The following is a 22,812-nucleotide window of genomic DNA, read 5'->3' on the forward strand; positions in this document are numbered from 1 at the left end:
TGACACATCATCTCTTGTCGGCGAATGGGATGCATAGGGTCTGCTTTTACACCACTGCCTGCAGGAGTTGTAGTCCATATTTTCTTAAGAGGAAAAATTAGAACTGCAAGTTCCTGCATTGCAGTGGAGCAACACCAGGCCTGGATCAGTTGACCTGCAGTGACTAGCGATGCCAATTCACCCAGTTCCAGGCTGGAGATTTTGGGACAGTCCTGGATTTCTGACCACTCCAACAGAGAAAGCAGTGGGAACGGACAATGAGCAATCCACAAGAGCCAGCGGTATGAGTCAAAGCCTTGTTTATTTTAATCCAGGACGTACAGTAACATGGACCCACTGTATGTCCTGGATTAAAATAAACAAGGCCTTGACTCATACTGCCGGCTCTTGTGGATTGCTCATTGTCCATTCCCACTGCTTTCTCTGTTCGGTGTTTGTGGGATCTTGTCCTGTTGGACTCTTCTTGTGATGCATTATGGGTAGGTACCATATTTTCTCAGCAAAACCGTGACTGCCTAGCCCCACCCTTGAAAGCCTCGTCTTATTATTCCTGACCTCCTGGCAATGTCCGGAGGTCTCTGAGCATGTGTGGAAGCATGTGACGTCATCCGTGCATGATCAGAGGCCCTCCATACACGGCCAGAGCTTTTGGAAAGTCCGTCCGACAATCCTCTAGAAAGAGGGCAGGTCCGGGTTTTCTCGAACGTCTGGTAACCCTAATTATGGGACTTGTAGCATTGATTTCAATTGGCAGGATCCACACTGCTTTGGAATGTAAGCTCAAAACCAGGACTAGCCAAAATCTGAGGGCTAACTCCTTGTGCCTATTACCAGATATCCACAGTCGAGTCCCACTCTAGATTATTTTGGTTCCACAATACTTGAAAATCCCTTAACAGGAGCCGCCATTTAAGACTCGTTCTCCATCTCCCTTTTCAATACATACACCCAAACATGGTGAGAATTTCAGACCAAACTGCCACAAAAGGATTTTGAGTTCCTTTATTTTCATTTTCTACAATAAAAGAATATTAACCTAAAAAAAAAATAAAGCATGAAATATTTTTACAATGTTTAGAAAACCGCGGCCTGAGCCGCACTATAGGCTCCTTTTACAAAGCCACAGTAGAAGTTTCTACTGCAGGCCGGCAAGGTAAATGCTCCAGCTAGAAGCGTCGGCGCATTCATTTCGCTGGCCCACAATAGAAACCACCGCAGCTTTGTAAAAGCCAGCGTAAATTATCACAGAGTCACCAGTCGGAAGAAATAGTTTTACATCTTAAACATCACTTTCTCTGCATTTAAAAAAAATTTGTTTGGTTTTTCTTTTCCCTTTCCCCCCTCCCCTACTCTGGGGTTTTTCTTAAAGTTTACTAAAAATAAAAATAAAATAAAAAAAATTCTACTGTAGTTCTAGCTGACAGCCACAATCTATCTTGAGCTTCTAAGGAAATGGAAATGAAAGACAAAAGCAGCTCCTAGAGGAGAAATTCTTCAGTTTTACTGAGAGCTAGCACTGTACTGGAGGTCTGAAAAGGCAAGAGGGGAAGGGGGTTGTTTCTAGCTCAGTCCCTTGAAATTAGAAAGGTGGATATTACTTGTAGGCTTCCCTATGCTTTTCATGCCCTTTCTAATGATATGGGTGGGCTCTACCCTGTCCCATGTTGCTGGAAATTCCCCTTCTGTATCTCTCAGCCCTTTGATAGGGGTGTTTCTGTATCTCTTGAAGGGAGACAGGGGCCAAATGATGGGGCGGGACCGGGTAGTCCTCCGCTGTTAGGTTTTCAACCTAGGACCTGGAGGCCTTAACAACTGACACTGACATACAGTGGGATTGGTTATAAAAAGAGTTCATCAAAATTTATCTCTGCTTTCCTTTCTTCAGGAGCACACACTCAGAATTGGGGTAAGGATCTGAAAATCTTTATAGGCAGATCTTTCTCTTTCTTAAATCATTTTTTTTCAGGTAACTTCTGATGTGGAGTGATGATACCATGCCACAGGATGCCCAGGAGTCTTTTCCCCAGTACAGTTGTCAACTGGATCCAGATTTACCTGACAAGGTTGATCCAGTCCTGGGTTTACCCTAAGAAAAGCAAGACTGCAAGTCCCTGTGTGCAATGGAGTAAACCCAGGACTTAATCAACCCTGTTGGGCAAATCTGTGGGAGAGGGGATTATGTTCTATTCCCCCAACTCCCCTTAAAATATAAAAGTTTCATTGCCTTGGGCATGGCCGCTTTGTAGCAGGAATGGAATGATGTTGCCACTGTGTGGCTGTCAACTGGAACTGCAACCTGTGAGGCAGGTAAACACGCAGATCACTTTTCTGCACCTACCACCCCACTCCAAAACTTCCAGTAGCCTTGTAATCTTTGTTAGTCGGTGTTTCATATCAAAGACTAAAATACATTCCTTTCTTTACCACTGCAATCCCTTCTTCTGTCCTCACTTACACCAGATCCACAGTAACTTCTTAGACCATGTTTGGTTTATCAAGTTATTAAAATATCCCCAGGGAATTTTAGTTGGAAAGCAGAACAAATCCACCTTCCCCAGGGCTCATTATTTCTCCCCTCCCAATCCTCTGTACAATGCTCTAAAACTCTTGTCACCAACTGTTCAATTCCAACCCTCATAACATCTGAAATTTTAGATGTAAAATTAGGGGTTTTTTTGTAAATCATCAGTCCTTCCTTACCTGTCATTCTACTTCCTCATTCCCACTGTCCCACTTTCCCTCCCCTCCCCCAGAAGAAGTCACCTCAGTAAGCAAGGGGCATCAGGGAGGAGGCCACAGAGGTGGGAGATCATGGGCAAAATGTCCCTGTTCTTCATTTAAAGTCCTCACAGTGACTCTGAGACGTGACCTTTGCTGGGGCATGGGGTGGGGGAGATGCTGAACTAGAGTTTGGCTCTCTGCACTAACCCCTACCGATGCTCAGGAAGCCTTTCCCCCTCTGCTTCCTCCTCTTCTGAGTTGCTTCTGCTCAAACTCCCCTGAACTCCATTCTCCTGCTTTGCTCCGTCTTTCTGTCTCTCCTTCCCATCTGTGTCTCTCTCCTCCAATGCTTCTGGGCTCTCCTCTTCCTCCTCCTTCAGTCCTTGACCCAGATCCTCCACCATCTCACAATCTCCCGAGAGCAGGTGGGTCCCTGCCTTTCCAAGGAAGGCACTGGTGGTATCAGTGTCATTTCTGGGGCCTGGATTCAGGCAGATAGGCCCTCGCGGTGTCCTCTCCTTCCTGCGGGACCTTCGGCTGTGGTGGACCTGCAGATGAAGTGCCATCAGCTCCGGAGAGGAGGTAGCAAAAGGGCAAAAGGGGCAACGATGAAGGGTGACTTCACTGTCCATACCTGATGATGCCGGCGGCCGCCAAGAAAGATCTAGTGGCTCAAAGTCTGGCTTCCCATTGGTGATCACACGACTTGTGCTTGCCGGCTTTCTCCGGGAAACGCGCGGTGGAGGTGGAGAGGGCACATCCGCGTCTTGCTGGGGCTGGGGTGGTGGTGGCTCTCGCTGCCTTTTCCCTCCTACCTTGTCTTCCTGTTTTTCCAGCATACAAACAGGAACCGCCCGGGGTGAGGGTGGCGGGGGCTCCTCTTTCAGGTGGATCTCGCTCTCCGACAGATTCTGGAATACCTTGGCGAGGTCTGAGAAGGTCGGGCCAACCTCGCCGAGACTGCTAGCACCAGTAGGGGGCACCCTCTGCCTACCAGGCTTCTCATCCACAGCCCTCACTGGGGCGAGCTGTGCAGCAGCCCAGTGCTGAGGGAGGTAGAAACTGTGATACCTCCCAGTTTGCACCAGCAGGGTGTGCTGGTAGGAGGGAGCCACTTTGATGCTCGCTGTCCTTCCACTCGCCGCCACTTTCTGCTCACGGTGATGACGTTGCAGGTGGTATTTCAGGGATCCAGATTGCGTGCCTGCGTAGTCGCAGTGCGGGCACTTATAGGGGCGCTCGCCTGAAGGAGAAAGAAACAAGAAAACAAAAAAGGTTTGGTTAGTGGGCTGCAGCCAGATTTTATGCTCCCTGTAGTGATTACAGAACTGCGGTCCAGAACAAAGAATGACACTGCCACCATAACATAAATCTTTACTTATATACCGCGAAAGACTTGGGAACACTCAATGAATTTACAGAGAAATACTTTTAAAACCTATAGGAAATTGTTTTTCACTCAGAGAATAGTTAAGCTCTCGAACACATTGCCAGAGGTTGTGGTAAGAGCTGGTTTTAAGAAAAGTTTGGACAAGTTCCTGGAGGAAAAATTCATAGTCTGTTATTGAGAAAGACCTGGGGGAAGCCACTGCTTGCCCTGGATCGGTAGCATGGAATGTTGCTACTCTTTGGGATTCCAGAATCTTGTTATCTTTGGTTTCTGTATGGAATGTTGCTACTCCTTGGGTTTTGGTCAGATACTAGTGACCTGGATTGGCCACCGCAAGAACGGGCTACTGGGCTTGATGGACCATTGGTCTGACCCAGTTAGATCGCATAGAGGGAGGTTAAGCAGGGTTTTAAAAAGGAGGAAAATAAATAAATAGGTAGGAATGTTCAGAGTCTTAGAGCAACAACGTAGAATAGAGAGTCAGTGGGTCGGGAGCCTTTCCATGGAGAAATTTAAGGTCGTCCTGTTTGGGGAAGAGGAGCTTTCTGAAGTGCATGTAAGAGGTTGATGTTCTGACCAGTTGGCTCCATTCAGGATCTTTGGAGGCTGCTTGGTAGGGTAGGAGTCTGTTGATGAATATCTTTTGAGTGCATCCTTTGATTGAGGGGAAGGTGAAGAATGACTGAGGCTGAGTGGATCGTGAGGCCAGGAAGAAAAGTGTCTTATTTTGCACATTTTTACTTGAGAAAGCTAGGGACAATTTTGTTTTTCTCTCTTGTTCATAGCTACCCAGGGGTTTCCCCCCTGTTTGTCTATGTCCCCCTCCCAACAAGGCTCCAAGCCACATCATATCAACTGCCTGTGGTGACCATGAGCTCCAGTTCCCTCTGGAATTCATTAGACACTAGTTGTGGCTACTGTGTAATTATCAATAAGCCTTTCCTCCGACAGCTTGAGCGCTACCTCTGGGGTCCCCAGCTCCAACTGACCCAGAGAGCAGGGAGTCTCATCCAGGAAAATATGTACAGGGCTGGTGTAAGACATTATGGGGCTCAGGGTAGAAAAGTGGCGGGGCCCCCCAAGTCTATCAGCAGGCTGTGCCTCCTTCAATATCTAATAGGTGTGGGAACCTTGTGGCGTGAGGCCTAGGGCAGAAGCCCTGTGTACAGTCCTGTAACCCACTAATGCTATAAACTAACCCACTAAAAATATGTTATGACTCAACATAGGTTAATTAATTTATTATCATCATTTTTTTTTATTTTTAATAAATGGGGGAAAAAAGGCTGAGTCAGAGCCAATTAACCCATACGGGTCACACAAGTGATATTTCACTCAGCTCACAGTGCAGTTCTCGGCAAAAACTCTTTTTCTTCTTAAATATTTACTATGACCCATATATATATACAATCCCTGTATTATCACCCCTTATGTTGAAGAAATAACATTTAGACAAGGAGATAGTAGTTCAATATCTAACAATCTCTAACATTAGAGGTAAAATGTAACTTAGCTTTAGTCTTTGCTTTTCCTTAATTCATCTTCAAATCTGTTTTTCAAGCTGCTAATTTATAATGGGTTAGTTTATGGCATTAGTGGAATATCTGGACCACTAAGTCTTATTTATATACAGTCCTGTAACGCCAGCCCTGACTGTGCAGATCCCCATCGATCAAGCTGGCCTTATTTCACTTTCATGTTTAGTCCACAAGTTAATGGACATGCAAGCAGGGGCCTCCAGAAAACTCCCCCTGTATATTTTCAATGAGGAAGTTTCTGGAGTAATCTATGTTGGTGCAACATAGTACGTGTTCCCTGACTAGATTTTGGAGGTTGCTATTTAAGATCCTTTAGAAGGGGTTGGGGGAGTCTTAATAGTTGAAAGAATTTTGGATCCCAGCGATTGGAGAGAGCCGCCCCTCTAAATGGCTAACTTGGCTTGAAAGGAGAGGCCATTAAACAGGAGAAGCTTGCAGACTAGGAAGAGGTCTGGAGATGGGGCCAACAAATATTTTATCTGCGCAAAGCAGGAGATGTTTGCAAGTGTGTGGATTTTATCAGTGGGAGCTACAAGGGGCTTCAAGTTTTTATATACCATCTATCAAGATTATCTAAGTGCTTTTACAATCAGGTACTCAAGTATTTTCCCTATCTGTCCCAGTGGGCTTGCAATCTATCTAATGGAGGACCGAGTGACTTGCCCAGAGTCACAAGGAGCAGCACAGGGTTTGAACCCACAACCCCAGGGTGCTGAACATAAGAACATAAGAACATAAGAACTGCCATCTCCGGATCAGACCTTTGGTCCATCAAGTCCGGCGATCCGCGCACGCGGAGGCCCTGCCAGGTGTACCCTGGCGTAATTTATAGTCCATCATATCTTTATATGCCTCTCTTAAGGAGATATGCATCTAGTTTGCTCTTGAAGCCTAGGACGGTCGATTCCGCAATAATCTCCTCTGGGAGGGCATTCCAGGTGTCAACCACTCTCTGAGTGAAGCAGAACTTCCTGATATTAGTCCTGAACCTGTCCCCCCTCAGCTTCATTCCATGTCCTCTAGTCCGTGTCAAATTGGACAGTGTAAATAATCTTCTCTGCTCTATTTTGTCGATTCCTTTCAGTATTTTGAAGGTCTCGATCATATCCCCACGCATTCTCCTTTTCTCTAGGGAGAACAATCCTAGTGTTATAAGTCTATCCTCGTATTCCAGTTTCTCCATACCCTTCACCAGTTTTGTTGCTCGTCTCTGCACCCTCTCCAGCAGTTTTATATCCTTCTTTAGGTAGGGAGACCAATGTTGGACGCAGTATTCCAAGTGTGGTCTGACCATTGCCCTATAAAGCGGCATTATAACTTTCTCCGATCTACTCGAGATTCCTTTCTTTATCATGCCCAACATTCTATTTGCCTTCTTTGCCGCTGCCGCGCATTGTGCCGACGGCTTCAGGGTCCTATCTATCAGTACACCCAGGTCCTTTTCTTGTTCACTCTTCCCCAGAGTTGCACCTGACATTGTATACTCGTATTCCTTATTCTTATTGCCTAAATGCATTACCTTGCATTTCTCCTTGCATTGTAGCACCAACCACAGCGCCACACACTTAACCCCTGGGAAGTCTAGTTTGAGTGTGAAGAACTGAACCCTGGTGCATCCCTCAGGGAGGAGGGTTTGAGAAGTGGTTCAACAGATTTTCGGCATTACTGTCTGGGGCAGGAAAAGCAGGTTTTTATTTTATTTTTTTATTGCAATGTAATCGACATTTACATAAAGAAAAGATCTATGAAAATACTATCAGGAAATTCAACAAAAGAGAGAGAGAAAAAAATACGGTACATTATACCAAGCAGGTAGCCCCCATCACGGGGAGTAACCGGTGTCTAACCCTTAATTCCTACAATTTCTAAGGCGGTGTATCGCAAACTGCGCCGCAGCGAGATTCCAGGTGTGCCACGAGAGGCATCACATGTGCGTGATGTCATCGCATTGACGTCTACGCACGTGTGGAGACCCTCCAGCTACAGCTCCGAGTTTAGTGCGCCGTGGCTTGGAAACGTTTGTAATTGCAGACATTTCCTAACGGAGACATTTTTAAAAGATTGAAGTTGTTTAGTCAAACCTTTGCATCGGGTTCCCTGAAGCAGGTGTCGAAACATGGTCCATGTCGGAACCCTGATTTTGTCAAGCTAAGTAAAAAGAGCTCTTCCATATTTTTTTTCCACATTATTCATGCTTTGGAGATTTTGCTAGGATTATAAGACAACCTTGTGTGCAATGAATATACCTTGAGCCTAAATCTGAGACTAGTAACACTTTTGCTGTCTCTGGGTCTCTTAAAAATACTCTTTGTATTCAATGTTCAATTCCTTTTGATATACCTTAGAAATTGTAGGAATTAAGGGTGTTAGAACACTGTGTTGTTGACATATTCATAAATCTTAAGTTAGGTGCCATCTATAGGACCAGGCCTAATGGTACCTACAGTGGACTTAGGCATCAATAGGAGTCCTAACCTTATGTGCATCCTATGTATGCCAGGGTTTTCTTGGCCTAAGTCCAAAACAGGTGCCTACATGCCAAACACGCCCACAAGCTGCCTCTAACCATGCCTACTTTTTGGTAGGCACTTTGGACTAGTCGCCTACCATATCTAATCTTTGATTTTATATACTGATTCATCCCAACAGGAGGGCTCGACTCGGTTAACAGAATATTAATAGAACAGAAACTGTATCTTTTAAGCCAAAAGTATTATCTTTTATGATTGATTATTTGAAACAGAAAAATCATTAATAAATTTCTGGAATAAATATGTCTTCAATGCTTTAAGAAAAGTGGGTAGATGAAAGAGAACTCTAATTATAGAAGGAAGGTCATTCCAAACTTTTACGAATAAAAAAGAAAATGATCGACGAAAATTGGCCATAGTTTTTTTATTCTCTTAGCAGTGGGAAAGCCAAGTTTATATTTCTGAGAGCTCCTAGAGTTAGAGATTTCTTGTGAATTAAATGAAACCGGGACCAAAGGAGAAAAAATACCATATAGGATTTTGAAAATTACAGTTGCACACTTAAATTGGATCCTTCAGTAGACAGGAAGCCAGTGAAGGGATCTCAGTAAAGGTGTGACATGGTCATATTTTTGTTTACCATATATCAATTTGGCCGCTGTATTCTGGATAAGTTGTAGCCTCTTCAAATTGCATTTACTTAAACAAGCATAAAGCCATAGTCCAACTGAGAAAGAATACCGTATTTCCCCACATATAGGCCGCCCCTCTGCATAGGCCGCATCTATGTATCGGCCGCAGAAAAGGGTGGCCTATGTTTAAAAACCGGAAGATAAGCTGCCCCATGGTATTAGCCACGGCTTATCTTCCGGTACCTCCCCTGCCTTTTAAAATCTTCGACCACCTTTTTTGGAGCCCCCTGGACGGTGGACAGCGAATCTCCAGCGGTGCAGTGCAGCCACGATCTCTTCAGAATCCCGCCTGCCCTTGCACCACCCGCTGAATGGCCGACGTCAGCTCTTGTGAGACTCGCGGGACTCACGAGAACTGATGTCAGCCTCTCAGTCAAGCGGTGCGGGGGCAGGCTGAATGCCGAAAAGATCACGGCTGCCCTGCACTGCTGCAGATTCATCGTCTGCTGTCCAGGGAGTTCCGAAAAAGGTACCGGGGGTGGGGGAGGGAAGATTTACAATCGCTGCATAGGCCGTGAGCTCCCGTCCTAGTCTATGGGAGCTCATGGTAGACATTTCCTATGAGTGATCTGCACGGGGCAGGAGCGTAGGAAGATCGCTCTTGCCCCGAAAGCCAGCTAGACCACCAGGTAAAGTTCTGGGGAGTCTCAGAGGGCTTAAAAATAGCCCAGAAAATTAAAATCCATTTAAAAAAAAAAAAATCACGAATAACCAGATCCACAGATACTGAAACCATGGATTCGGAGGGAGAAGTGTAACTTGAACCAGAACTGCAAAATGTTGCTGAAAAAAAAGAAGATGTACGCTTCTAAGTGGTAAGAGCCAGTGGAGTAGTATAGGAGGGGGGGGACCCTGGGTGCCATCTTGGTGGGGGCGCCAGCACCTCTCCTTCTCTCTGTCTCCCACTCCTTCCCACTAATCCCCTGCCTTGCGCGCACCTTCAATTCCCCACCAACCTACCTCTAGCTCTTGCCAGCGCGAGCAGCAGCTCTAACCTGTTGCTCATGCCGGCCTCAGCGCTCCCCTCTGACATTACTTCTGGGTGCTTGTGACCTGGGTTGGCCAATGTGAAGACAGCCATCTTGGTTTTTTGCCAATGCCTTTTTTGTGGTTCATAGTCAAAAGTGCGCGCAGACAACTGAGCACAGAACTTAATCGCGCCGAAGAAAACCCGTATTTTAAAGGGGTCTGACGGAGGATGTTGGTGGGGACCCCCCCCCCCCACTTTACTTAATAGAGATCGCGCTGGCATTGTGTGGGGGTTTGTGGGGTTGTAACCCCCCTCATTATACTGGAAACTTAACTTTTTCCCTGTTTTTTAGGGAAAAAGTTAAGTTTTCAGTATAATGTGGGGGGTTACACCCTCCACACCCCCCAACATGGCAGCGCGATCCCTATTAAGTAGAGTGTGTGATAATATTATTTACTTTTTGCTTATGAGGTAAGTTTTTGCTGGTTTTCCCCTGATGTAGCCTCACTGTAGAGGTGAAACAGAAGTACTCTCTGTCAGAAGGTCGTTGTGGCAAATCATGAAAAAATGAAGAGACTACCTCAGACAGACTGCCTTAAGATAAGTCTTGATTCACGCTCTATTTTATGAAGAAATATTTATGAATGCTATACTACAGATGCATTTTTACCCAGCTATAGCCATTGGTATGGCAAAACGCAGAGCGTGCAGGGGCTGAAAATACCAGACTGGCAAAATACAGAAGGTGCACAGGATTTTAAAAAATTCAAAACATAACACTGAAGGCTCCAGAAAAAAAAGGGGAGAACACAGGGGGCTGAAAATATCAAGAGAAAATTCAGCAAAATGCAGAGGTCCACCTTACCTGTGTGTACTCGGAGATGCACCTTTAAATGATGTGAGGACCGGAAGGATTTGCCACAGTATGGGCAGTCTTTGCCAGAGAGATTCCGACCTCCATCTGCTCTGAGGCCTCTGCTCTGGGAGTCGTTCTCATCTGGAGAGAGAGAAAAGATATCAAGGCAGCAGATTAACAAGAAGAAATATTGATTCCAGAGAAAGATACCATGCAGAAGGAGTTAGAATGGTTCATCTCTATTGTGATGAAGAAATCCAACGGATCGCCCTTCCACTCAAGTCCTTTATGAGGGAACAAATAGCTAAGGATATTTTACAGAAATATAAGATTTACAGGTGATCTTTTAAAATATTTTAGCCCAGAAAATAATGTTATCATTATGGAACAAGGAAATAATATTACAAGAGAAATCAAGAGACAAATGCAGAAAAACAAAGGGAGAGAGTGAGACAGAGGAACAGGAAAAGCGAAGACAGAGAGAGACATACAGTTTTGATACCTGGGAACCTTCCTGCTTGCGTGACTTCTCTTCCAGCTCCGCTGTGGCCTCCCACTCCATGGCCTCCATTGTGACTGGCGTGGGGAGTTCTTGTGGCCCCTCTCCCAGCCCACTCCTCTTCCTCCCTGGTGGTGTGATGGCTCATTGCGATATGGGCCTCCAACTGCTGGTAACTCCCAAAGGTCCTCCCACAGTCAAGACAACGGCAAGTGCTCCCAAATTCCTCACTTTTTGAAGGCCCCTCACAAAGTCCTGCAGGGCCTACTTGGGATCTCTTGTCCTGAGGCCTCCTAGAGTGACCCTTCCGCTTCTGCTTTCCCTTATTGCTCACCCAGCAGACTTCTGAAGGCTCTAGTCCTGGTGGATGCCAAATCTGCCCTTGACCCACCTCCACCGCCCTGGCTGTGGCCTGTAGCCTCTCTGTGCAGCTTCCGTCAGAGGGGGACCGAAGGCTGAGATACCCTAAGAAGGAGCCCTTCTCTGCTACACTCACCAGCTGTTCCCTCTTCTCCTGGCTGGCAGAAAGCAGGAAAGTCGAGTAGAAGGTATCATATCCCAGGAGATCCTGCTCCTTCTTGGGCCTAGATGTAGAGACCTCTGATGCTGTGGTCTTGTCCCCCCTCAGCCCTAGTTTGCTAAGGTGGACCTTCATGTGGTTCTTCAGGAACCAGGGCTCCTTGAAGCATCTCCCACATACTTGGCACTTGTGGTCAAAAGAATCTTTGTGTTTCCTCATATGGCCCTTTAAGAACCATGACTGAGTGAAGGCTTGGCTGCACACCTCACAGCGGAATTCTGCTACTGGTGGTTCCACCTTTACTGGTGTAGTTGGCGGTGCTACTGGCACTGGCTCACCACTTTCAATGCCTATCTCCTCTTCCTCCTCCCTCACTGGATGTACTTCCTTTGCATGCTGTACCAGACCTTCCTCCTGGGTGGCTGCAAATCCGCACAGCGTGCACCGGTAGGGTTTATGGAGAATGTGAACATGCTTCTCCAGCTCCTGGGCCTTCCGGAATTTTCCTTTGCAGAATGGGCAGCGGAATCCTGGTGGTGGTAATGGGGGAGGGGTAACAGGGATTGGAATTTGTGCAACCTCCTCCTCCTCCTCTTCTTCTTCCTCCTCCTCTTCTTCATCTTGAGGAGTTGGCAGAATCTCAGGTTTCTCTTTGGGCACCATTGGTGCCTTTACCTCTAGTAGCCATGATGGGTGCTTCCACTGTCCTGGGATTCCTTGGTTGTTCCGTTCTCTCAGGAGTGCTCTCTCCTCCAACTCCAGCAGCAACTGGGTCTCCTCACTGACCACTTTGTCACCACCAGGCTGATGGGTGCGCAGATGGATCTTCAGGTTGCCTTTCTGGGTGGCCCGGTGGCCACAGTAGGGGCACTGGAAGGGCTTCTCCCCAGTGTGAATACGTGTGTGCAGAGAGAGGATGCTGTTGAAACGGAAGCGCTTGCCACAGACTGGGCACGGATACTTACGTGCCTCATGCCCCCGCTCTTCTTCTCCATCTGCTGCTAATGAGGCATGGCCATTGGAGTAGCGCTGAAGATCCAACTCACCATTGAAAGCCAACTCATGGAGGACCTCATCAAGGGGTAGAGAGGTTACGGGAACATGGGAAGCACTGGCCTCAGGGTTCAGTGTAACAAAGGCAGGGTCAGGAGAAGCTGGCTGAGAGAGAGGCGTCAGACATGGAGGGGAAGGAGTGAGATTCTGGATAGGTGGCGAGTCCCTCTGCAGTGTGGAAGGGCAGTCCTTCTCCACTGATAAAGAACAATCTCTTTGCATTTGGACAAGACAATCACTTTGTGTTGGGGAAGGACTGTCTCTCTCCACTGATAAAGAGCAGTCTCTTGTTATTGTCGGAGAAATTCCCTTACGCACTGGAGACAGACAGACTTGATGCAGGGAAGAGCAACTTTGTTGGATTACAGAGGGACAGTCTCTTTGTATTGCCAAAGGACAATTCCTGTGTCTTGTAGGACTGTCCATCTTCACTGGAGATGAGTGATCTCTCTGTATGGATGCCAAAGAATCTTGCATTGGAGGAGGGCTAAGCCACGGCACGGAAGAAGGAGAGTCTCTTGGAATAACTGAAGAGCACTCTTCTAGATGAGGAAAAGGGCTGTCGTTTGACATAGATGAAGGACATTTATTTCTGGGCGATAAACTGTCTCTCTGAACTGGAGAAAGGCAGTCTTGTGATATCAAAGAAGAAGAGTCTTGCTGCATTAGATGAAGAGGGTCTCTCTCAAGTGGAGGCAGAGAGATGTGAGGAGAAGGGGTAGCAGGATCCTGCTGGTGTGAAGCACCTATAGGAAGGGTGATGCCGGCAGCAAGCGCTGTGTCCGAGTCAGAAGATGGGCTCAGGGTTGGGGATCTTGAAGCCATGATCTGCAGAGAGAGAGAGATATCAACATTAAGACACTAGAAGAATGAAAACCAAGTGAAAGTTAAAGTAAGAGAAGAAAATGCACAGAAAGTTCTGGCTTGCTGTTTAAAGCAACAGTAGGGCTCAAATAGGACATTTAAAGACATATTTGTTCTCTAAATATTTGGGTAATTAATTTCTCTAGCCATGGATATTATAATTTAGTAATTTGTTCTGTTCAATTTTATTCTTTAATCTCCTGGTTACACAATTCCTAATCTACTCAATTGTACTGTGCTCTTGACTTGTATGAGCAGAAGTGAAAGTAAGAGACACTTTGGGGATCCTTGAACGAGTCCAAGAGAACAATCCACTGGAGGCCCCTTGGGCACTTTTGACCTTTCATCTTTACTTAGAGGAATAGCCTAGAGCAGTAGTTCTCAGCCAGTTGGGTTTTCAGGATATCCCTAATGAATATGCATGAGACAGATTTACATGTCTGTCTCCTCCATTATATGCAAATCTCTCTCATGCATATTCATTAGGGATATCCTAAAAATCTGACAGGCCAGAGAATCCCCCAGGACAGGGTTAAGAACCACTGGCCTAAAGGACATAACAGCAGGCTAAGAACTAGAGAAGCCAGGGTTCAAATTCCACTGGTCCCTCTGATGCTTCTTGCATCCTAAGGCAAGTCACTTCACCCCCAATGCCTCAGGTACAACTGAAATTAGAAGCCCTTTTTGTGTAGGGAAATACCCGGCGGGATCCAAACTGTACCTTTCCTTGAAAATATGGATTTTGGAAAAGTATCAAGTTTCATCTTAAAATTTGATAAAATGCTTATAAAAAGAATTTCTAAGCGAAGTACCTAGGAATGGGAAATATCAAATAATTAAGATTAAAAAACAGATTTAACGAAAAATGGACGTTTACAAACAGAAACATGATGGAAAAAGGAGGTTAGAACTACAATGTTAATAGGAGAGAAAACACTAATGGAAAGAGGAAAGGGATCAGGGGCACGACAAGCTCAAAATCTTCTGGAGGAGGTAGTGTAGGGCTAAGGAATAAGCATTGTTCTGTTTGGACAGAACTGAATTAATGTGTTTAAATTTCAAACGCGTCCTTAAATACGAAAGTTTTTAAGGAGCACTTGAATCTGTCTAAAGAAGTTTCTTCTCTAAGGTGGTTTGGAAGCGAGTTCCATAATTGGGGAGCAGTGATCGAGAAGATTTCATTGCGTCTAGTGTTAATAATTTTTAACGAGGGCACTGAAAGTAAATTTTGTTTGCTTGAACGTAATGTTCTTAGAGGGCAATGGAGTTTTAATTGTCTGTATAAGAAAGTGAGGCAGTGTGACTGTTGAATTTTGAATGCTAAAATGGCTATTTTATAGGAAATGCGGGAGGGTATAGGCAACCAGTGAGCGCTTTCCCAGTCTCTCAGAGGTAGGAAGTCATGGGCACCACATTTACCTATGGACCATGTGCAGGCAAAGCCAGATAGTAATGGACTGCCCGGTCTGCCTCGGGATATACCCAGCCGGACAGGTTTTCTGGATATCCACAATGACAATGCATAAAACATATTCGCTTACAATGGAGCAGTGCAGGCAAATTTATCTCATGCATATTCCTTGTGGATATAACATAACATCGTGCTTATAGACCGCGTTCAATGCGGTTAACAATAAAATGACATACAAGACGCCTAGAACTATTTGGCCAAATACTTTGAGAAAAGATAGGTTTCCAACAGAGTTCTAAAGTGTTTGTAAGAACAAGCTCTACGTAACAGCGATCGAAATTTGTTGTCGTAGGAAGCTGCCTGAAATGATAATGTATGATCCAAGAATTTCTTACTTTTACAACCTTGAAACGATGGGAAAATGAACAGGGCATGAGATCTTAAACAGTACACGAGCCTCCATCGGGAGCCAGTGTAACTCACGATATAATGGTGTCACATGATCATATTTCTTCAAACTACAGATCAATCTTACTGCCGTATTCTGAATTAATCTAAGTCTAGCCATCTCTTTCTTAGTACATGTTAAATAAACTATATTACAGTAATCAAGAAGACTCGATGATTGAACTAGAAGTTTAAAAGCAGAAAACTCAAAATATGGTTTTATTGTTTGGAACTTCCATAAAGTATATTAACCCTTTTGTACCACGGAATCCACCTGTTTTTTCACAGTTGGTCAATAACGACTCCCAATATTTTAATCGTCGGGTGGATTGTTGAGCCTATAGTAAATGATGGTTCATGGGATTTTTTTTATGTGGCGATGCCGCAAAAAACTTGGGGCTCTTTTAACAAAGGTGCGCTAGCATTTTTAGCACGCGCTCACCCTGCGCTACACGGAAAATACTAATGCCAGCTCTATGGAGGCGTTAGCGTCCAGCGCGTGCACTAAAACCGCCAGTGCACCTTCGTAGAAAGAGCCCTTGGTCTTTTTGTGATTTACCGGTAATTTAAGCTTGAATTCTTGCATCCATGAATCCATCAGTTTCAGCACAAACTCAACCGTATGAATGATATGGGACAGAACTGAGTTACAAGGGATAATAATCGTGACGTCATCAGCATAACTAAACTATTTTATACCCAGATTACTCAAATGGTGACCCAAAGAAGAAAGATACACATTAAATAATGTGGGGGAAAGCAGGGAGTCCTGAGGGACTCCACACGGGTTTTTCCAGACCACAGAAAGCTGATTGTTGGACTTAACTTGGTGAAGTCTGGATTCAAGAAACCCTTTAAGCCACGAGAGTACATTACCTTGTAATCCCAAGGTGTCTAAGCAGGCCAGTAATTTGGAGTGATCCACCAAATCAAAGGCACTACTTAGGCCAAACTGTGGAACCAACACACTGCTAGCCTTACTCAGTAACTTATTTAGATAATCGGAAGATAGGTTTGAGGACCCCCCTGCCCTAAGAACTCCAGAACACCAAGGCTCTACATGCACTAGGTCAAGGCCAGGCCCGGACCAACCTATCCAGGCTAATATAGACTGAGATGGTGGCTGTACTAAGTGAGGGATGCAATACTGTCCAGCAAATTGATGCATGTAATGCTTTTTCTGCTGCTACATATTCTGACAATAACTATTCCCTGAATCATAGGTCAGAATAAGCTAAAACCTCAGTATTGGCTACAAACAAAACGCGACCAAAAGATTAATACTGGAAATAGTGATAAATGGGTCTCACTGCCCAGCCCTTTCCATGCTGTTATGGCTGAGAAACTCCCTTTATAGGTTCTGTAATGTTTTCAAAAAAATTTATTTGACGCCAGAGAGGACTAATTTGAACCTAAAATCCAGGGCCAGCTTAGTCATTAGGTAGGATTTTACCTACAGGGAGAATGAGAAAATTTTTCAAATCACCTGTTGACACAAAATAAAACAGGTTTGGATTTGCATGTTTGCGTGTGCAGTTGGGGGGGGGGGGGGGCGGCGATAAGTTGACCTACATTTAGTGATGATGGTCACATCTGCAAAATATGCTCCATCAAGGCGTGAGGACAGATGAGAGTCAGGTGAAATTTTGGATGGCAGTAAAAAATCTTGCAGTTTGTTCAGGTTCCCTCAAATACGTAAGAGCACCTGATCAAAGCACTATTGAGTGAATCTCTTCATGAAAAAGGCAGAAGTTAGAAGTGGAGAATGGCACGGGGTCAAATTTGTTCCCGTCCCCGCAGGAATTCAATTTCTCCATCCCGTCACTGTTCCTGTCCCTACCCCATTCCTGTAAACTCGACCTTAACCACACAAGCCTCGAACACTTATGATTTGAAAGTGTTTGAGGCTTGTGTAGATGAGGACAGAGCTTGCAGGAATGGGGCAGGGACAAGAAAAGAACTCGCCAGGAAGGGAAAATGAGGATGTGGTAAGAGCGGATAGTGTTCCTGGAGGAAAAGTTCATAGTCTGTTATTGAGAAAGACATGGGGGAAGCCACTGCTTGCCCTGGATCAGTAGAATGGAATGGGTTTTGGCCAGGTACTAGTGGCCTGGATTGGCCACTGTGAGAATGGGCTACTGGGCTTGATAGTCCATTGGTCTGACCCAGTAAGGCTATTCTTATGTTCTTATGAGTTCCTGCGGGGATGGGGAAAATTTGTCCCCCCTGTCATTCTCTAGTTGGAAGGGAAGAAAGGGAAAAGGGAGGCTAAAAAGAGAAAGCAAGCATCAGCATTTCCTGTTTCGTGTTTTGCAAAGTACTTTGGTATACCAAAGTTTTAAAATAAATAACATGTTTAATATTTTTAAAATATGATGTGCAGGGTTGTCACAAAATCATTCCGGGTGGGGTGGTGTTGGAGGGATCTGATTCCTGATTTCATTGAAGGTGGCTTCAGGCTCATAATTCCATGCCACCAACTCTGTTTCCTCTCCCGTTCATCCGGAAGAGTTACATTATAATCTACCTTTCTGCAGAGGCCTCATTGCGGGGTTAGTCCTGGAAATAATGGGCACCTCAATAGACTGTGACTTCTTACACTGGTCCATAAAACGCTGGTACTACACAGAGACCATTTCTGCCCCTTCTTCTGAATGTAGCTGACGGATTTCAGGTCTTGGACACATAAGAACATAAGAAATGGCTTCGCCGGATCAGACTCTAGGTCCATCCAGTCCGGCGACCCGCACCCGCGGAGGCCAAGCCAGGTGTTCCCTGCTGAGAAACCTTGTTTACTCGTATCCCTCAATGTGATTTGCAAAAAGGTGTGCATCCAACTTGCTCTTGAATCCCAGAATGCTGGTCTCCATCACGACCTCCTCAGGGAGAGCGTTCCAAGCGTCCATCACTCGTTGTGCGAAACAGAACTTCCTAATATTTGTCCTGGGCCTGGTGCCCCTCAGTTTCAGTCCATGACCTCTTGTCCGAGTCACATTTGACCATCTCTGTACTGGGAGAAGGGGGCACTGGAAGAGATCAGGAGCTTCTGATAGAGTTGCAGCTCCTTCATACATCACCTTAGATCAGTGGTTCTCAACCCTGTCCTGGGGAACCCCCCCCCCAGCCAGTCGGATTTTCAAGATATCCCTAATGAATATGCATGAGATTGCACACCTGTCACTTCCATTATATGCAAATCTCTCTCATGCATATTCATTAGGGATATCTTGAAAACCCGACTGGCTGCGGGGTCCCCAGGACAGGGTTGAGAACCACTGCCTTAGATTGACTTCTAACCATTAGAGCAGATTTATATTCTATTCACTTAACCCTTCATTGCCCCAGGTACAAAAATAAGTACCTGTATATAATATGTAAATTGCTTTGATTGTACTACCCTGCAAGTAGATAAGTTTTGGGTATTCTTTTAGACTCTTATCTTATATTTGAAGATCAAATTTCTAATTTATGGGGGAAGATTTTATATATTATGAGGAAACTTAGGTTTTTTTGAACATCATTTTGCACTGTTGGTTCATATGTTAGTGTTGCCTCAACTTGATTACTGTAATTCTTTATATTTGAACTTAAAATCAAAACTGATCAAACAATTGCAGTTTTAGATTAATTTTTGGTCTAAAAAGATATGAAAGTGTTGCATTAGCGTATAAGAATCTTCATTGGTTATCTGTTGAGAGGCAAATTAAGTTTAAATCAGCTTGCATAGTTCATCGCAGTGATTCCCAACCCTGTCCTGGAGGAACACCAGGCCAATTGGGTTTTCAGGCTAGCCCTAATGAATATGCATGAGAGAGATTTGCATATGATGGAAGTGATAGGCATGCAAATTTGCTTCATGCATATTCATTAGGGCTAGCCTGAAAACCCAATTGGCCTGGTGTTCCTCCAGGACAGGGTTGGGAACCACTGGTTCATCGTATAATACAGACCGACTCTTCAGATAATCTGATTTTGCTTTTTTCTCATTTGTATTATTCTTCCACCAGATTCTGTGGTAATTTATCCACAGTATAGAGGAGTACGGTAGACAGCTCACGCTGCCATTACAATTTGGAATAATCTACCTATTTACATTAGGATGGATATTAATTACTTAAGGTTTCGTAAAAATGTGAAAACTTTTTTATATGACTTGTTGTAATATTCATGCTATGATGATATTTTAATTGTTGTTTTTGTATTTTTCCATAGGTTTTACGGCCTCTTTGAATGTAACTCACCTTGAGCCTTTTTGGTCCCATCCCCTTCCCTGAAACTCTTCATTACACAAAAAGCCTGCTATTCAGTGCAGGAACACATCATCAAGACTAGAACTTATCAAACTATTTTTTAAGAGAAGTTAAAGTTTGGATTTGAATCCCCAGCACCAAGCAACCAAGTGACAGATTTTTGTTTCTGAGCTACTAGCAGTTGCTGACAATAGATCTCTGACCAGGTTATCATGCCGCTATACCGGGCCATGGTGCGCCCTCACCTGGAGTACTGCGTCCAGCACTGGTCGCCATACATGAAGAAGGACACGGTACTACTTGAAAGGTTCCAGAGAAGAGCGACTAAGATGGTTAAGGGGCTGGAGGAGCTGCCGTACGGCGAAAGATTAGAGAAACTGGGCCTCTTCTCCCTCAAACAGAGGAGAATGAGAGGGGACATGATCGAAACATTCAAGGTACTAAAGGGGATAGACTTAGTAGATAAGGACAGGTTGTTCACTCTCTCCAAGGGAGAACGAGAGGGCACTCTCTAAAGTTGAAAGAGGATAGATTCCATACGAACATAAGGAAGTTCTTCTTCACCCAGAGTGGTAGAAAGCTGGAACACTCTTCCGGAGTCTGTCATAGGGGAAAACACCCTCCACGGATTCAAGACAAAGTTAGACAAGTTCCTGCTGAACAAGAACGTACGCTGATAGGGCTAGTCTCGGTTAGGATGCTGGTCTTTGACCAAAGGGCCACTGCGTGAGCGGACTGCTGGACACGATGGACCACTGGTCTGACCCAGCAGCAGCAATTCTTATGTTCTTATGAAAACATAAGATGAAAGAGAAGTTCTGAAGACCTGAAGAGACCTCAATGTAAGGCTAGCTTAGAGGTCTCTTCCAAAGAAATACTAACTGTTACCTGCTAGGTTTCATTCCCAGTTTCTCCAGCTAAAAAGAAGCATGTACTTTTAATTGAATTTTGGTCATTTATCCGTAGGAAAAGCTTCTAAACACAAAAACCAAAACGAACCCAGTGGACCCTTCCCAGTGAGTCCAGGACAGGGGCCATCTTCCCAGGGTCAATTAAGACCTTCACTGCGCTGGAATAAAATATGTGAGAGGCAACTGGGGACACAACAGCTTGAAGGCTGAGGAAGAATGGATTTGCAGAGGCCATACTGGTGTTTGAGTTATGATATTTCAAGTTTCCCATTGAGGGACCTCTGATTTGTCCTAATGTCTACAAGAAAGCATTAGGCCATGGAGGACAGCTGGAACTAGCCCTGGTTATCTAATCTAATCTAATCTAATCCTTAGGTTTGTATACCGCATCATCTCCACGTTCGTAGAGCTCGACGCGATTTACAGTAGGAGAAATAGGAAGGAACTACAACAGAGTGTTAGAGGTAGAAGTGTGAAGAAAATTTAGAGGACTTGGGATGCCAAGATATAAGAGTTTCCTTGGTTCCTAAGTTGGAGGGAGACTTACATTTTTTGAGAAAAGCCAGTTTTTCAGATGTTTGCGGAAAACTTGGAGAGAGCTCAAGTTCCGAAGAGGGGAGGTAAGGTTGTTCCAGAGCTCAGTGATTTTGAAGTGGAGGGAGGTCCCTAGCTTTCCTGTGTGGGAAATGCCTTTTAGCGAGGGGAAGGATAGTTTTAATTTGTGGGAGGATCTGGTGGTATTAGGGTTTGAGGAATTCCAAGAAAGAGGGATAAAGGGAGGGAGGATACCATATAGGATTTTGAAAGTTAAACAGGCGCATTTATAGTGGACCCTGGCGATTATCGGAAGCTCTAAGAAAGCGAAAAGTAGAAGACCCTCATGAACTATTAATCCCAACCCCTAACTCCAATATTTTTGTAGAATTTCTTACTGAAATTTGCCTCCTATCTCTTTGAAGAGAAGTAATGATTTAGTTGTATTTGTTTTAACTACTTTATCAAAATACAGGTGCCTCTAATCATTTCTCATTGCACCTGTACCTGTAAAATCAGAGGGAAGGATGCAGGCAGCCGCCACTGAGATGGAAGGAGCTGAAACACAACCGTGGTACCTGGACTACATGATAGAGAGGGGAAAGGGGGCATGATTTGAATTAGGCAAATTGAGATAAGGAGAAAGAGAGATTCCCCAAGGTCACATACAGAGAGTCAGGGATTAGAACTGAAGCAGAGGGAGATAAAGTGATTCCCCCAGGTCACACACAGAGTGACAAGGATTAAAACTGAAGTTCAGGAAGATAGTTTACTCCCACAGGGTAATATACAGGGATACCGACAGAGCCGGGGATTAGAACCGAGGCATAGAGAAATAGAGTAACTCGCCCAGGGTCACACACTCAGAAAGTCAGGGACAGACCCTGGGATTAGAACTGTGGCACAGAGCGATATAATGACTGCCCTAGGGTCACACACAAGAGATTCAACGACAGAGTCGGGGATTAGAAGCCATCTTTCCTCTGGAAGCAAGGCCCTCAAGTCATTTTATCCCCATTGCCAGAGCGATGATCCCCTCTGTTCTGAAAAACACTGAAATAAAACTTCGCAGCCCACTGCTTTTTCCCTCAGATTTGCCCAGTCTTGTCCCCCTTCCAGAAACTGTTTTAAGCAGCCCCCAGCTCCAAGAAGAAACTTAAAAAATAAGAAACGGTTTTCTTTAAAAAGTGAAGTCGGGTTGCACACTTTACAGAAACAGGTAGCACAATCAAACCCCACGAAGGAGTTCTAACTTTCTCTAACCTTCTTAACAAGAAGGTAACCACATAAAAATCTCACCACAGATCTGTAGCTACTCATTCATTCGCATCTAAACCCTAAGAGATGGAAATCAAAATCTAGAAATTATCAATAAATTAAATAGTTCAGTACCTGCAAGGCTGCACATAATCCACAAGGATTTCAATATTCAATTAAAAAGAAACATTTGTTCAAAAATATATTTGAACATGAAAACAATATTGCTAGCTAAATGTTAACTTGCTAGAACTGCATCTATGCATGCGGGAAAAATCTTTTAGTCCCAAATATTTAGAAGTGGCATGTATCGAGCATGCGTGGGCTCAAATTTCAGAGAATTCACTCTCTTCTTTTTTTATGTGACAGCTTTTAAATCAGCTTTCTGGCAAAAATAGAACCAAGCAAAAAAAACCAAAAAAGACCAA

At 44.6% G+C, this 22,812-nt stretch overlaps 1 protein-coding gene across 5 annotated transcripts in view; it reads right to left on the reverse strand.

Annotated features, from left to right (window-relative positions):
• Positions 1-463: 463 nt before the first annotated feature.
• ZNF219 (zinc finger protein 219) overlaps positions 464-22,812 on the reverse strand; it is a 38,648-nt gene continuing 16,299 nt past the window's right edge. For 3 of the 5 annotated variants that reach the window (XM_033923014.1, XM_033923013.1, XM_033923011.1), the window contains exons 2-4: positions 11,141-13,538; positions 10,648-10,779; positions 465-3,964 (exon numbers count right to left, since the gene is read on the reverse strand). In XM_033923014.1, the coding sequence (XP_033778905.1) occupies positions 2,931-3,964; positions 10,648-10,779; positions 11,141-13,535 (3,561 nt within the window). In that variant the 5' untranslated portion in view covers positions 13,536-13,538 and the 3' untranslated portion in view covers positions 465-2,930. Of the gene's footprint in view, positions 3,965-10,647; positions 10,780-11,140; positions 13,539-22,812 lie in introns of all 5 variants that reach the window. The other 2 variants (XM_033923012.1, XM_033923010.1) reach the window with 1 other exon arrangement.

This window comes from Geotrypetes seraphini, chromosome 16 (assembly GCF_902459505.1).
Source record: "Geotrypetes seraphini chromosome 16, aGeoSer1.1, whole genome shotgun sequence".
Taxonomy (NCBI): Eukaryota; Metazoa; Chordata; class Amphibia; order Gymnophiona; family Dermophiidae; genus Geotrypetes; species Geotrypetes seraphini.